This window comes from Thalassophryne amazonica, chromosome 13 (genome assembly GCF_902500255.1).
Source record: "Thalassophryne amazonica chromosome 13, fThaAma1.1, whole genome shotgun sequence".
NCBI classification, from domain to species: domain Eukaryota; kingdom Metazoa; phylum Chordata; class Actinopteri; order Batrachoidiformes; family Batrachoididae; genus Thalassophryne; species Thalassophryne amazonica.
Window position 1 is genome coordinate 80269513 of NC_047115.1, and position 14283 is coordinate 80283795.

The following is a 14283-nucleotide window of genomic DNA, read 5'->3' on the forward strand; positions in this document are numbered from 1 at the left end:
TCAGATACTCAGCACAATCAGGGCATCCACTTATTCCACAAATATCATAGCATCGCTTGCAATGTCAAGGTCAGTAAACATTACCTCACTGACATGGGCATCTAAATTGGTGGAGTACACAACCCCACCCAGCACCACATCCATGCAAGCATTGGCCCTGGAGCCAGAACACATCTCAAACAAATGGCAGCATCCACTGGAAAGAAGTTAAAGACTATGATCCCACTCCTTACAACACTCACAGTGCCTGTGTATGGACTGGCTATGATGTAGCTGTGAAAGCACAACTTAAAAAAAACTAATTTGTGCAGTATAATTGTTTAAATTGGTTAAACAGCTGTGAGAGCAATGATGGCAAACCACTGCCTTGAACATTTATCTCTTTTACTTCATGCAGCATCAGTCCTGACCTTTGGTAAACTTTTACCTCACAAAGTCACTATTGAAACAGATGCACGAGCACATGCAGCAGTCGTCTGCATGTGACTGCCTGAGTGCTGTCACGTCCATGGCTCCATGCCCTCATGCTGTGTAATTAAAGAGCTGCTTTGCTGGAGCAGCTGTGGGAAAATAAGCAGAGCACTCGAGTAATCACCAGTTGGGGAGCACTTAAATTAGCACTCTGCTGTTGGGAGAGTCTGGTGCACACGCGTCCGAATCAGCCCAGCTAACTCACTGCCTGCAGCCCTGCCAGCCCATAACCCACTAATATCACACTGCGATCATGTCACTCACGCAAAAGGCTATATGTAGAAATCCAGAAAGTGAGTAATCGCTGAGAAAATCACTCAAAAGGAAGGGTTCACCAATAGACAGAGAAACAAAACAAAACTCTTTACTGCCTCAATTATGATTACTTTTTGTATCCATTTCCAAAATAAAATTTGGTCAAATAGCAATCACATTGTCGTATCAGTACAGTATGTCTTTGTGTGTACACAATTCTGCTCACTACAATTGCTTCCAACATTTAGGGTCCCTTCACACATAACACGAAAGATGCAGAAACCGGAAGAAAATCCGCAAACCAAACACGAAATGTGGGACTACGAATGTGCACGAACACAGTGCGAGCAGCTGGGACATGTTGCACCACATCGCACCTCTGATGTGGAATAAATAAAAAAAAAAAACAGCTGTATAATTAGTGAATATGACTGGGTTGATATAAATAATAAATAAAAGAGGACACAATACAGAACTCCATGGTTAAATAACCCCGGTTAAATAAAAAATACATGCAAATGCCACTCACGGGATTTCAACCTGCAATTTATAAAAGCCCTGATTACTAGACAGCAACTTTACCACTGCACTACAATCACTGTTTTATAACAGGGGTGTAAAATGGCTAAAATCAACAAGGAGATAAACATATTTTTATTAAAAATAAGAGAAAAAAGCACCATAACTGACCAAAAATCTTTGTTACAGTGTATTTCTGCTGATACGTGACTGAAAGTTGTGTACTTGTTGCACTGTTGGCTTGTCATATAGTCCTGCGAATGTGACATTCAGATCGCCTGTTGCGTGTCCACATGAACTGACGGTCCGTTTCAGCTGGGATAGGCTACCAATATGCATGCTGTGCACACTGTACAGCCCTTCGCAAAAGTAATATTTGTTTTTACGTATTGCCACGTGAGGACAGCAAGCACACACAGGCATGTCACAGTGAACAGTTGTAAGATCCTGTCTCCCCTGCACACGACAAATTTCTTCCGAGGGAGACTAATCAAGACACTTTGACTTTAACTTTTGACTTTGTTCAGGCTTCCTTACAGTTGATATTGGAGGAGACAGAGGGTTTTGATGGTGATGCAGAGGAAGAAGTACATATACAATAAACACACAATGAAACTCTGCCCCTCACGCATGGTATATTCTGGTATGACAATTGCCAAGTTCAATGGGGCTAATGTGTTGCTCAAACAGATGTTATGTGTAAACTGACCTGAGTAGGTTGAATTTCTAATGAAATTCAAATAAATAATACACTATATTTTTTTGGAAAAACTTGCTTCATTTGTACATTTGTTAGTTACTTTCCAGTTATGCCTGTTTTATGATGCATGTCCTTATTTTATTACATTTTAATAAAAAAATAAACAAAACCGAGTGGCATTTCTATTCATGAATGTAATGTGTAAGGTAATGTAAGGTGAAAGGAATAAATTTAACATATGCAGCGTTCATATTACTTGCAACTGGAATGAAGTAAACATTTGCTGAGTATTTTAACAAAAAAAGATTTGATTATGTTGAATTAAAAGCCCCAAAATGCAATGGGTCCACCAAATCAAGACCCTATTATGGTTAAATGGTGTATTTGTTGCAACTATGGCTTGAAACTATTTTGATCATGTTCTGTGGGGTAAAAATTTGAAACCGAAGCAGCCCTGATGAACGTTTGTTTTGTTTTTTGTTTAAAGTTGAACAGCTCCATCACGTCTGGCTGAGAGCACAAGGGTAGAGGAGGCAAGCCTTCAGCTGCTAGTATGGGGGGGTTAAGATGTTTCATTCAATTTTTTTGCACTTTTTTGGATCGTGGGCATTCGTAGAGTAATGCCTTGTGAAATACCCCTGTAAAAACACCTTTTATGTGAGTGGCTCTAATTTGAATCTTATAACATCTCAGTCCTGATTTATTTTATATTTTTACTATAGACACTTCTTTTGGTCTCTTTTGCAAAGGTACTTGTCTGTGCCTCCTTTGGAGAAGGCCATTCCAAGGTTTTATCATACTCACAGTTTCCTGAGAGCCAGCAGTCCATGGAATGCACCAGGCTCCACTGTACTTATCAAGTTATTTTTTAGGTTCCTGGAGAAGACAGAAAGAGAAGTGGTCAGCCACTAATTACACATCCATCCATCCATCTATCCATCTATCCATCCATCCATCCATCATTTTCAGCTTGAACAAGACATATGAAACACATATAACCTCACACATGCATAGCGCTAATTTCCTTCCTTGCCTCACCCACATCCAAAATTAAAGTCCATTGAACTGTCAGTCTGTTTGTCTATTGCCGTGTCCGTGACATGGAGTGAAGTCAGACGTTTAGAGCACCAACTAGGAAAAAAATGTATGTTTGGGTTAGAATTTTTGGTGGGAAACTCAGGAGAAAATTCAGCTGTTATCTATTTGACTTGGTGTTGGAAGAACTACATTCATGGCTGCCTCCATCATTAAATAGTATATGAGGCCTGTTAGAAAACTATCCAAACTTTTTATTTTTTAAAAAACTATATGGATTTGAATCATGTGCGCTTGCATCAGCCAAGCTTGAACCTTCGTGCGCATGCGTGAGTTTTTTCACGCCTGTCGGTTGCATCATTCATCTGTGGGCAGGCTTTGAGCGAGTACTGGTCCACCCCCCTCATCGGATCTTCATTCTCAGGAAAATGGCTGAGCGATTGGAGCAACGCTGCATCAAATTTTTCCAGAAACTGTGAGAGACAGCCAGGTGGAAACCATTCAGAAGATTCAGACGGCATTCAGTGAGGATACTCTGGGCGTCACACAGATTAAGGATCATTACAACCAGATTAAAGATGGCCCACAGCAGTGCAGGGCGCGCCGCACTCCAAGCGGCCATCGACAGGCTGAAACGACCAGATCATTTCCAAAGTGAAGGCTGTGTTGATCCGGGACGTCGTCTGACTACCAGAGAAACTGTGAAAGAGGTGTACATCAGCACTTTTGCGGCACATTCCACTGTTACAGGAGATTTTGTAATGAAAGACGTGCAGAGGAATTCGCGCGTCGGGACAGAGCCTCTCATGGTGCACAACAAAAAGCACGTCCATGTTGGAAACCATTCGGAAGATTCAGACAGCTTTCAGTGGCTTTTCAGTCAAGTGAGTATCCAAGAAATTGTGTAACAGCTGGGCATGTCACAGCTTGTCCTGTGAGACTTCCAAGACGTCCCGGATCAACACAGCCTTCACTTTGGAAATGATCTGGTTGTTTCAGCCTGTCGATGGGCGCTCGGAGCACGGCGCGCCCTGCACTGCTGTGGGCCATCTTTAATCCGGTTGTAATGATCCTTAATCTGTGTTACGCCCAGAGTATCTTCACCGAAAGCCGTGTGAATCTTCCGAATGGTTTCCACCTGGTTGTCTCTCACAGTTTCTGGAAAAAATTTGATTCAGCACTGCTCCAATCACTCAGCCATTTTCCTGACAATGAAAAACCGACGCGGAGGGTGGACCAGTGCTCACTCAAAGCCTGCCCACAGGTGAATGACGCAACCGACAGGCGTGAAAAAACTCACGCATGCGCACAAAGGTTCAAGCTTGGCTGATGCAAGCGCACATGATTCAAATCCATATAGTTTTTTTTTTAAATAAAAAGGTCAGATTGTTTCTAACAGACCTCATATGCCATTTAATTACTTTTAGAGAATTATTACCATGTACATCAGCAAAGTGATGAAAGCATGTCATCTGTGTGACATGGGTGTGAAGTGGGATGGTGGCATCCGCCATGATCCGGGGCAGATGCGTAATACACTATGAAATAATTATTCCATATGACGCTACGTCCAGACAGCAATCGCCAGCCACACTCTCTCTCTCTTTCTGCGTCTCTCTTTCTCTTCCTCTTACTCCCTCCAGGACATCAGCCCTTTAGTGAACAATGGACCATTGTCCGGCAGCTGGAAGCGGCGATGAGGGCGGATGGTTTTGTGTGGAAGATCCCTGATGAAACAAACCTTTTGAATATGACACTTTGGATCTTTTAGACTCTTCAGAGAGTCCATCATATGCAGCATTGTCTGATTGGCATGACACACACACGTGGACCACGGTGTGATCAGGTCATAGAGCTATATCTGGGGTGGGAAAGGCCGTGAGAGGCAGGGTGAGGGAGTGAGCAACATTGGAGGAGAGAGAGTGCATGAGTGATGGAGGGGCAGGTCAGCCGTTGTGTGATGCTTTCATATCAGCACCTGCCTTGACACTTGACACAGGATTAAATATGATATCTAATGTATGGCCTAATACATGTACTCCAGCTTCCCCTGATTGTGGGTGTACTGTGATGCATCGTGGGCTGGGGGCCATCACTGTTGCACCGGTAATGACACATGTGCACATCAGTGATCTGATGGCCGTAGTCGTCTGATCACATCGATGTACATGCACTACAGTGATGTGATAGTCGGTGGATCCTGGTTTACATGTCATCATTTCATAGGCTGAATGTCTTTTGACATCCAGCAGAAAAACAGGGCAGGTCTGCATAAGATAGCAGACCGCAGTGCTCGCTCTGCCACGCGCCTCCCCTTAATTACCCTCCATCCAAAGTTCGAGTGACTTTCAAGCTGCAGTCATATGGCATTCAAGGTACATTTGCAATATTCTTACTGTAATCTAACAGCATTATTGGTGTTTATACTGTGTTCCAAAAACATTTAGACTGCAAATGAGTGCTGATGCACCCAGAATGTGCACGAATCAGTCAGGGCAGGTCAGAGTGCAGTTTGAGTATTCGGACAACTGTCTTCCACAATTCTTATTCCCTCCCAGATGTGGCACAAATTGGGATTTTTTTTTTTTTTTTTTGGCTATTTTTGACTGATTTGGCTTAGCTTGTGCTCATTTGTTCTAAGTGTCATGTGGCCCTTAATGCCAAGCAAACTGTCTGACCTCTTTATGTTCATCTGTCTGGTGTCCATACATCCACAGTTCACCAAAAATGCTTCTTTTCTTTCAGCCCTTTATGGATTATGATTTTATCTAAACAATGTTCACAATTCTTTCTCATTTTTTTTTTTTTAATTTTAAGGAAAATATAGATTTTGTGGTGAAAACAGCAAAATTCTGCACTGTTTACACTTTTGAAATTTGGGAAAAATATGGACTGTTGGTGGTGAAAGCAATGAATTTCACACAAAATAGGGCATCTTCCTGAATTGCATGGTTGCTTGGGAGAAACAAGAAATCACCCAAATAACACCTTTCAAGACTAGAAGCACTCGGAGAGTGCAAACCTCCGCCAAGGCCATGGGGTCACTGACGCCATAACATCTACACGCCGTGGAATCATTGAACCTTAAAAAGTCTAACGATGTTTGCTCATGTAGTAAAAAAAAGTTTCATCTGCTGTGACTGGATAGCATGGATCCTTGGCGCTTGGCATCACAGTTTATTGCAACTTGCACCTTTCCCAGAAGCTACTGTCATCTGAGCACTGATATTGATATTGTATGTGCTTATAGACAAAAACTAATAAGAGATAAAATTTAATTTATTATTCAACTAAACTGCAAATATATTAATTTTTTAACATTTATGAAACACTTCTCTAAATAAATAACAGTAAATTCTGAAATAGAACTATTTTTTAAGTGTTGCATGTGCTACACAAGGCCATAGGGTCACTGACCCTAAAGAGATTCCCTCCTTGGCACAGTGATCTATTCAACAATTCAGTGTTACAACCAAAACTATGATACATACACTTTTCTTTCCTTTATATTTGACATCCTTGAACCATGAAAACATACCACTAGAACTTGGAATCACATTAATGTCTTTATCAGTTCAAGTTATTGTATAAAAACGATTTTTCAGTAATGGCGGTTTTCTTCTGGATCTAGCTCCATAACATTTGAAGCTACATCAAATCTGATGACACCTTACTGAATCAGTACAGATTCAGCTACAATTTGGTGTTAGTTGTGCATCTCTAGCTTCATTTGTCACCTCACACTGACACATTTTCTATTTCCCCTATATTATTGCATATTCTGGATCACCAGATCCGGAATCCGGATCCGATCATCACCAAACTTTGTTGTTTGATAGAACATTTGATTATGTTACACCCTAATTTTTTTCAAGCCTTTCAGCCTTGTTTTGTGGAGTTAGAAACTAGAATGTCAAAATTCCCCCTATCCTGCAATGTTGAAGAATCCTTTAAAAAATTCCTGGATCCGGATCGTGATCCGGATCACCACTAAAATTGAATCACTTGTTCCTCTTCTCATTTCCAACCACTCCGCTCCCACTGGAGTGGAGTGCACGATCGGTATTAGCATACACTTAAGGGGAAACCTTCAGTTCTGACAAAACTGTTTCATTTTATGTAATTTATTAGAATTTTTATGGAGAAGTACTGCATAAAAGCAGCACATTGCGTAAAAGCAACGTTTGAGAGTGCTGTGTTTAGTTGCTTTGCAGTGGTTGGTGGTGGTGATGCTTCCAAAGTTGCTTTTTTTCCTTAACCCTCAGGAGTCTTGGGTATAATTGGGTGTTTTTGACTACTTTTGGTTTTACCTTCATAATTTACCTTAAAAACTGATTACCTGGCCTTGTTTGGTGTCATTTTTTTTTCAGCACAACCTTACTTGTGTGACTTTACAGTTTTGCTTTCATTCTGACATACTGCATTAAAACAGTGACCCTAAATTTACCCCAAAACCTAAAATTCGAATCAGTTAAAAGTTAGTTTTGTTTTACTGTGAAAACCAGAAAAATGTTTAACCATTTTTATAACTTAGAATGCAAATAAAAATTGTACATTTCAAAAACATATTTAAAAATGTAGCATGAACAAAGTTATCTACAACAATTCACAATAAAATGCAGGAAATGGTTCAGGTGTTTTTTGTGGCTATTTGCATGCATTAAGATGCCACACAAATTATATTTGTGCCCCTCAGAAAAACAATTCCTGTCCAATGCACATCAGAAGCCCCAAAAATTGGTATAGCTATTCCACCTCAAAATCCATGTGTATTTTTCCCCTTATTCCTTGTTTTTGTACCATTTTTTGTGGTTGTTGGTACAGACTGTCCAGACTGTGTTAGTGGCAAAAAAAAAAAAAAAAAAGAAGAAAAAACTGTTTTGGTACTTGGGGGGGTAATCTCTACCTGTACCCCTGTGCTCTCCACACCTGGAGCCTGCTTACTGCTGGGGCAGTGTGTGTCTCCACCCCGCTCTTTGTTCCAGAACTCAGTGCTGCAGTGGAACTCTGTAGCTCCTGAGTCCTGGAGAAGCTGGACAGAAAAGCGTGCGATCCAATCCACTGTGCAGATATGCGTGCACATCTGTGGATGCATCTGCTCTGGTTGGTTGTCCAGAACAAAAGAGGGATCACCTCCTTCATCTTCAGAATCCTCACTGTCTGTTTCAGACTCTGACATCGCACTGCATGCTCTGTCTTGCACCTATTAAAAAAAAAAAAAACTGAAGCCTTTGCTCAACATTCAGAAGATGTCTTTTTACAAAACAGAAACAACAACAACTAGAGACATTTGTCACAAAATGCCCCATGCGCAGTACTATTTTCCATGTAAAGTGCAGTAATATGTACGTGTGGGGTAAGTATTTGGCTGAACTCTCATGGGTTTGATGTAAACTGGGATACACAGTGGAAAAATTGGAGATTGACATTATATTTATTTAGAGGATGTGGCCAACAGTGACCCTAAAAAGTTAATAGCCTTCGAACATATGTAACAATTGGTAATTTTTTAAAAGTAGGTCAAGGTTACTCGACTTCAAACCCATGCGAAGTACTCCTCTAAGGCATGTACCCACTATACGAGGTCTGTCAATAAAGCAACGGTCCTTTTTATTTTTTTCAAAAACTATATGGATTTCATTCATATGTTTTTACATCAGACATGCTTGAACCCTCGTGCGCATGCGTGAGTTTTTCCACGCCTGTCGGTGACGTCATTCGCCTGTGAGCACTCCTTGTGGGAGGAGTCGTCCAGCCCCTGGTCGGAATTCCTTTGTCTGAGAAGTTGCTGAGAGACTGGCGCGTTGTTTGATCAAAATTTTTTCTAAACCTGTGAGACACATCGAAGTGGACACGGTTCGAAAAATTAAGCTGGTTTTCAGTGAAAATTTTAACGGCTGATGAGAGATTTTGAGGTGATTCTGTCGCTTTAAGGACTTCCCACGGAGCGAGACGTCACTCAGCGCTCTCAGCCGCCGTCGTCAGCCTGTTCAAGCTGAAAACCTCCACATTTCAGGCTCTATTGATCCAGGACGTCGTGAGAGAACAGAGAAGTTTCAGAAGAAGTCGGTTTCAGCATTTTATCCGGATATTCCACTGTTAAAGGAGATTTTTTTAATGAAAGACGTGCGGACGGGTCCGCGCGTCGGGACGCAGCCGACGCAGTGCGGCGGCACAGGAAAAACACCTCCGTGTTGATAACCATTTGTAAAATCCAGGCGGCTTTTGATGGCTTTCAGTGGAGTGAGTATATGAGAAATTGTTTAACAGCAGGACATGTTCCAACTTGTCCTTAAGGCTTTCAACAGAGGTGTTTTTCCTGTGGTGGACCCATCCGCACGTCTTTCATTAAAAAAATCTCCTTTAACAGTGGAATATCCGGATAAAATGCTGAAACCGACTTCTTCTGAAACTTCTCTGTTCTCTCACGACGTCCTGGATCAATAGAGCCTGAAATGTGGAGGTTTTTCAGCTTGAACAGGCTCGCTCCGTGGGAAGTCCTTAAAGCAACAGTATCACCTCAAAATCTCTCATCAGCCGTTAAAATTTTCACTGAAAACCAGCTTAATTTTTCGAACCATGTCCACTTCGATGTGTCTCACAGGTTTAGAAAAATTTTTGATCAAACAACGCGCCAGTCTCTCAGCAACTTCTCAGACAAAGGAATTCCGACGAGGGGCTGGACGACTCCTCCCACAAGGAGTGCTCAAAGGCGAATGATGTCACTGACAGGCATGGAAAAACTCATGCATGCGCACGAGGGTTCAAGCATGTCTGACGTAAAAACATATGAATGAAATCCATATAGTTTTTGAAAAAAATAAAAAGGACCTATACTTTACGGACAGACCTCGTATATATAGTTTCTGCAAGCAATAGGTGCCGAGCTACATTGCGGCGAAGGATTGGACAGTTGTGACCATTGGTGACTTTGAAAAGTAGGTTAAGGTCACTGGCCTTCGAACCCACGCAAAGTACTCCTCCAAGGCATGTACCCACCAAATATGAAGTTTCTGTGAGCAAAAGGTGCCGAGCTACATTGCGGTAAAGGATATGACAGTTGTGACCATTGGTGACCTTCAAAAGTAGGTCAAGGTCATTGGCCTTCGAACCCATGCGAAGTACTCCTCCAAGGCATGTACCCACCAAATATGAAGTTTCTGCGAGCAATACGTGCTGAGCTACGTTGCGGTGAAGGATTTGACAGTTGTGACCACTGGTGACCTTGAATCCCTCCTACATCCGAAAGCTGATAATTATTGTCTTCCCCTATCAAGTGGCTCTGTTCATTACCACAGGTGGATTAAGGGCAGTTTTTAATATCTTAAATATGATGCGAGTGTGACACCCAGCTGTGACATGGCAGGTCTTCAAAAGAGCGGACCACAGCACTAGCCCTGCCACCACCCCCTCCTCCTGCTTGCTTTTCACCCAGATTTCACGTGCCGTCGTTGTGAGGTTTCAAAAAGTGTTGTTTTTTAATTCTCTCTTTTAAAAATTTTGGTCTAATTATATTTTTTTCATGGGGGAAGTTTTATGTTGACATTCGACCTGCATGCTCAACCTGGATTTGGGTGCTGCTACACTCCGAACTGCGCAAATCATTCAAGATCGCTTCATACCACATTTTGAGTATTCATACGACATTCATACATGGCTGTACAAATGTCTCTCATATATGAATGCAGCTCAAATTGTCTTTGTTTTTCCAATCGTGTGATTTATATGGAATTCTAGCTCTAGAGTTAGGGTTCTTAGTAACAGTAATTTATACTTCTGTGATGGCAGCATTAATGCAGAAACATACAGTGAGATTTTAGAACAACATATGGTTCCTTCAAGATTACATCTTTACCAGGGACATCCAGACATAAGTCAACAAGACAATGCAAAACCACCTGCTACACACTTTACATGGGTATGGCTGTGGAAGTTACAGATAGAGGACTGGCAATTCTGACCTGTCCTCCAATAAAAAAAATTGTGGAGGATTGTAGAACAATGCAACAATGATGACCCTCATACTGTTGTGCACCTGCAGGCATATTTGCAGGATGAATGGATTAAAACGCCTGACAGCTTTCATTGCCTGCTATCCTCAATGCAAAAATGTCAGAAGGAATCGCAACATTACAAAGTGGTAAATGCTTGAGCATACCAACATGTTTTGAAATATTTTGCAGCACTTAAATGCATGAATTAATCTAGTTTAACCCTATGGCATCCAGGATATAATTGGCTGTTTTTGATTACTTTTGGTTTTACCTTCATAATTTACCTTAAAAAAAAACGAATTAAACCTTACGTACCGGCCCGAGCTTTACGTTCTCAGGATGCAGGACTACTTTGTGTCCCTAAGGTGAATAAGAAGTCTACGAGTCACAGAGCTTTCTCTTATCGTGCCCCTGTTCTGTGGAATGATCTCCCTGCGTCAATAAAACAGTCAGATTCTGTGGAGATTTTCAAGTCCAGACTTAAGACACACTTATTTTCCCTTTCATATGGCTAGCATACTGGTACAGTTTTGTTTTATGCTTTTTTACTCTTTTAATTCCTTTTATTAGTAATTGGAGCGGGCCACAGCCTCAACTTTACCTAAATTCTGGGTCTATTAGTGAATTTTAGGGCGAGTGGCCGGCGATCACCTTAATATTTCTTCAGTTTTTCTTGTTGTTTAATGCTGGCAAATTATACAGTATTTTTGTCTTTCTGATGCCTGATTCTGTTTTTTTCTCTCTGTTTAAGGTGCAGCTCCATCCAGAGATGGGAGTTGTATTTGTGTTGGTGACCCTCCTGTCCTGTGCGCCAACAGCATTTCTTGTATATTTGTCTGTGAATTGTTCTGTGACATGTTCTGTAATTTATGTTTGTAGCATGGCCCAAGCAGAGGGTCACCCCTTTGAGTCTGGTCTGCTTGAGGTTTCTTCCTCAGAGGGAGTTTTTCCTTACCACTGTTGCTTCTGGGGGTTGGTAAGGTTAGACCTTACCTGTGTGAAGCGCTTTCAGGCATCTCTGTTGTGATTTGGCGCTATATAAATGAAAATAAATTGAAATTGAAATTTTGTCTCTTTTTTTTCAGCACATCCTTACCTGTGTGACTTAATAGATTTTTCTTCATTCTTATATACTGTATTAACACAATGAACCTAAATTCACACAGAAACATAAAATTTGATTTTACTGTGAAAACTACAAACATGCACAAACCATTTTTTAAAAGCAGAATGGAAATATAAATGGTAAATTTAGCAAATGTAGCAAACAACAAAGTTGTATACAACTATTTACATTAAAATGCAGGATATGTTTCAGACATTTTTTCTACAATAATTTACAAAATAAGATGCCACACAAATCATTTGTGCCACTCAGAAAACATTTCCTGTCCCACACAAGACCTCTATGTCTTGTGTTGGACATGTCACAGGCCTGACACTTTGTAATTCCTCAATTCCTCCCGTTGTCCACCTGGAGGCAGAGTTGGCACGTCAGTTTGTCCCCCCAGCAACATCTACGATAAATCCACGTGGGGTTGGTGGTTTTGATTGGTTTACTTCACCAATGATAAAGGGGAAGTCATATATTTTTCCCCTGCATTAAGAGAGGTGAAATGAGGAAGATGTTCGCACCCATGCTGCATGAAGTGCCTTGACAACCATATACGTGGGCTGATGATCATTTGTGCATCTTCCAACAAATAATAAAGGGAAAGTCATGTTTTGTTTTGTTTTTTTTACAAGGTGAAATTGCTGCAGCCAGAGAGGAGAAAAGAAGGGGACAACTCCCATTCACATGCCTGCTGCATGAAGCACTGCACAAAATGCCTCTCCACACATTACCATAATATTTAGGAAAAAGGTTATTATTAATCACGAGTCAAATTTTACTGGGTCGCTCAACAAAACTTAAAAACTGGTATGTAGTTTGAAGTCCGCACTTTCAACACATCCAAATGGAAACTCAGAGTGTGGGGGATTTAATGGGGACACCATTTAATTCAGTCATGTGACTTTGACATGTTTCTGAGTCAAATAACTCCAGAGGGTTTTAACAAATGAAGTTTGACCACATAAAGCATGAAAAATCTTGGGTTCATACTGGCTGCAATAACAACCCAAAATCATAAAAAAGTTGTGTCAATATGGAAAACCATTTACTTTGACTTCTATTTAATTTCAGATGCACATGAACTTAAGATTTTTTTTTTTTTGTATGGTCGGCTTAATTTGTTAACCCTCTGGGGCCGACACCGTCGTATACAATGGCTAAGACCAAGCTTTACTAAATTATAAATAACTTTTAAATGTTATGAGATAGAAACATACTTTTTTGCTGAAAAGTTAACTCCGTGGACTTCCGAGCCAGCCATCGGCCATCTTTGTACTCCTCATAGAAGCTGTGTGATGATGTGCGCAATGTGAGTGTCCAATCGGAATTGGTTCACCATCACATGGTTTTCCAAAATCCAATCGTAGGGCAGATTTACCTCACGTGAAAAGCCAAAGATCGTTTTCAGGAGTGATATGTTACTAGTTGGCCCGTTTGAATAGCCCCCTGGGTGCTCCAATGAGTACATACTATTAGTACATAACAGTGTGCCCTGCGCCATTACGCACAGCGATCAGTGAAAGCAGGAGCACACGGAGAGCCTCTGATGACAATCTCACGTACTCGAACAAAGAGTGTGTAACTATCAGGATTGCTCCACTAGTTTGCATGTGAATTGTATTGGATAACTCTGTTGCTTTCTCTGCGAAAAGCACTGTTTACCATATCAATGGACAACAAAACACGTAGACCATTTTGTATATATTGTTAAAAATGAGCATTTGTGTTTATTGTTTTGTTGTACAGATTTTCACACAAGACCACAAATTACCTTCATAAAGTGTCAAAACAGTTGCTTATTATAGTTTGCTGTGTGTTTTGAATAAATTTGTGTGGAAAATTTTTTTTCACTTTATTTTTTCCTTGCCTATTTTTGATTGTAAACCTTTATTATGCCGCATTGACACCGGGCGTGACGCGAGCGACAGCAGCGATAGCTTGCCATGTAATTCCTATGGAAGGTCGTGTTTTGGCGCCAAGTCACGCAGCGCAACGCGATGGACGCAAATGAAGCAACGAGAGTGAAGCAATTTTGAGCGATTGGCGCATTTGTGGAGCGATATTGCGTCACGTCACATCGCGTTGGCGTCTTCCCCAAGTTGAAAAATCTGAACTTTTTCGTCGTCGCGCCACGATGACCAATCAGGGACTGAATATGTAATGACGTGGAGATGTCTGGAGTTTGACTGAAGGTA

General features: G+C 41.1%; 1 protein-coding gene across 1 annotated transcript in view; it reads right to left on the reverse strand.

The window, feature by feature from the left end:
* The window catches only part of LOC117522767 (adhesion G protein-coupled receptor A3), a 1389271-nt gene that overhangs the window by 1046540 nt on the left and 328448 nt on the right, over positions 1-14283 (reverse strand). The window contains exon 3 of the mRNA XM_034184162.1: positions 2750-2821. Coding sequence (XP_034040053.1) covers positions 2750-2821 — 72 coding nt within the window. The remainder of the gene's footprint in view (positions 1-2749; positions 2822-14283) is intronic.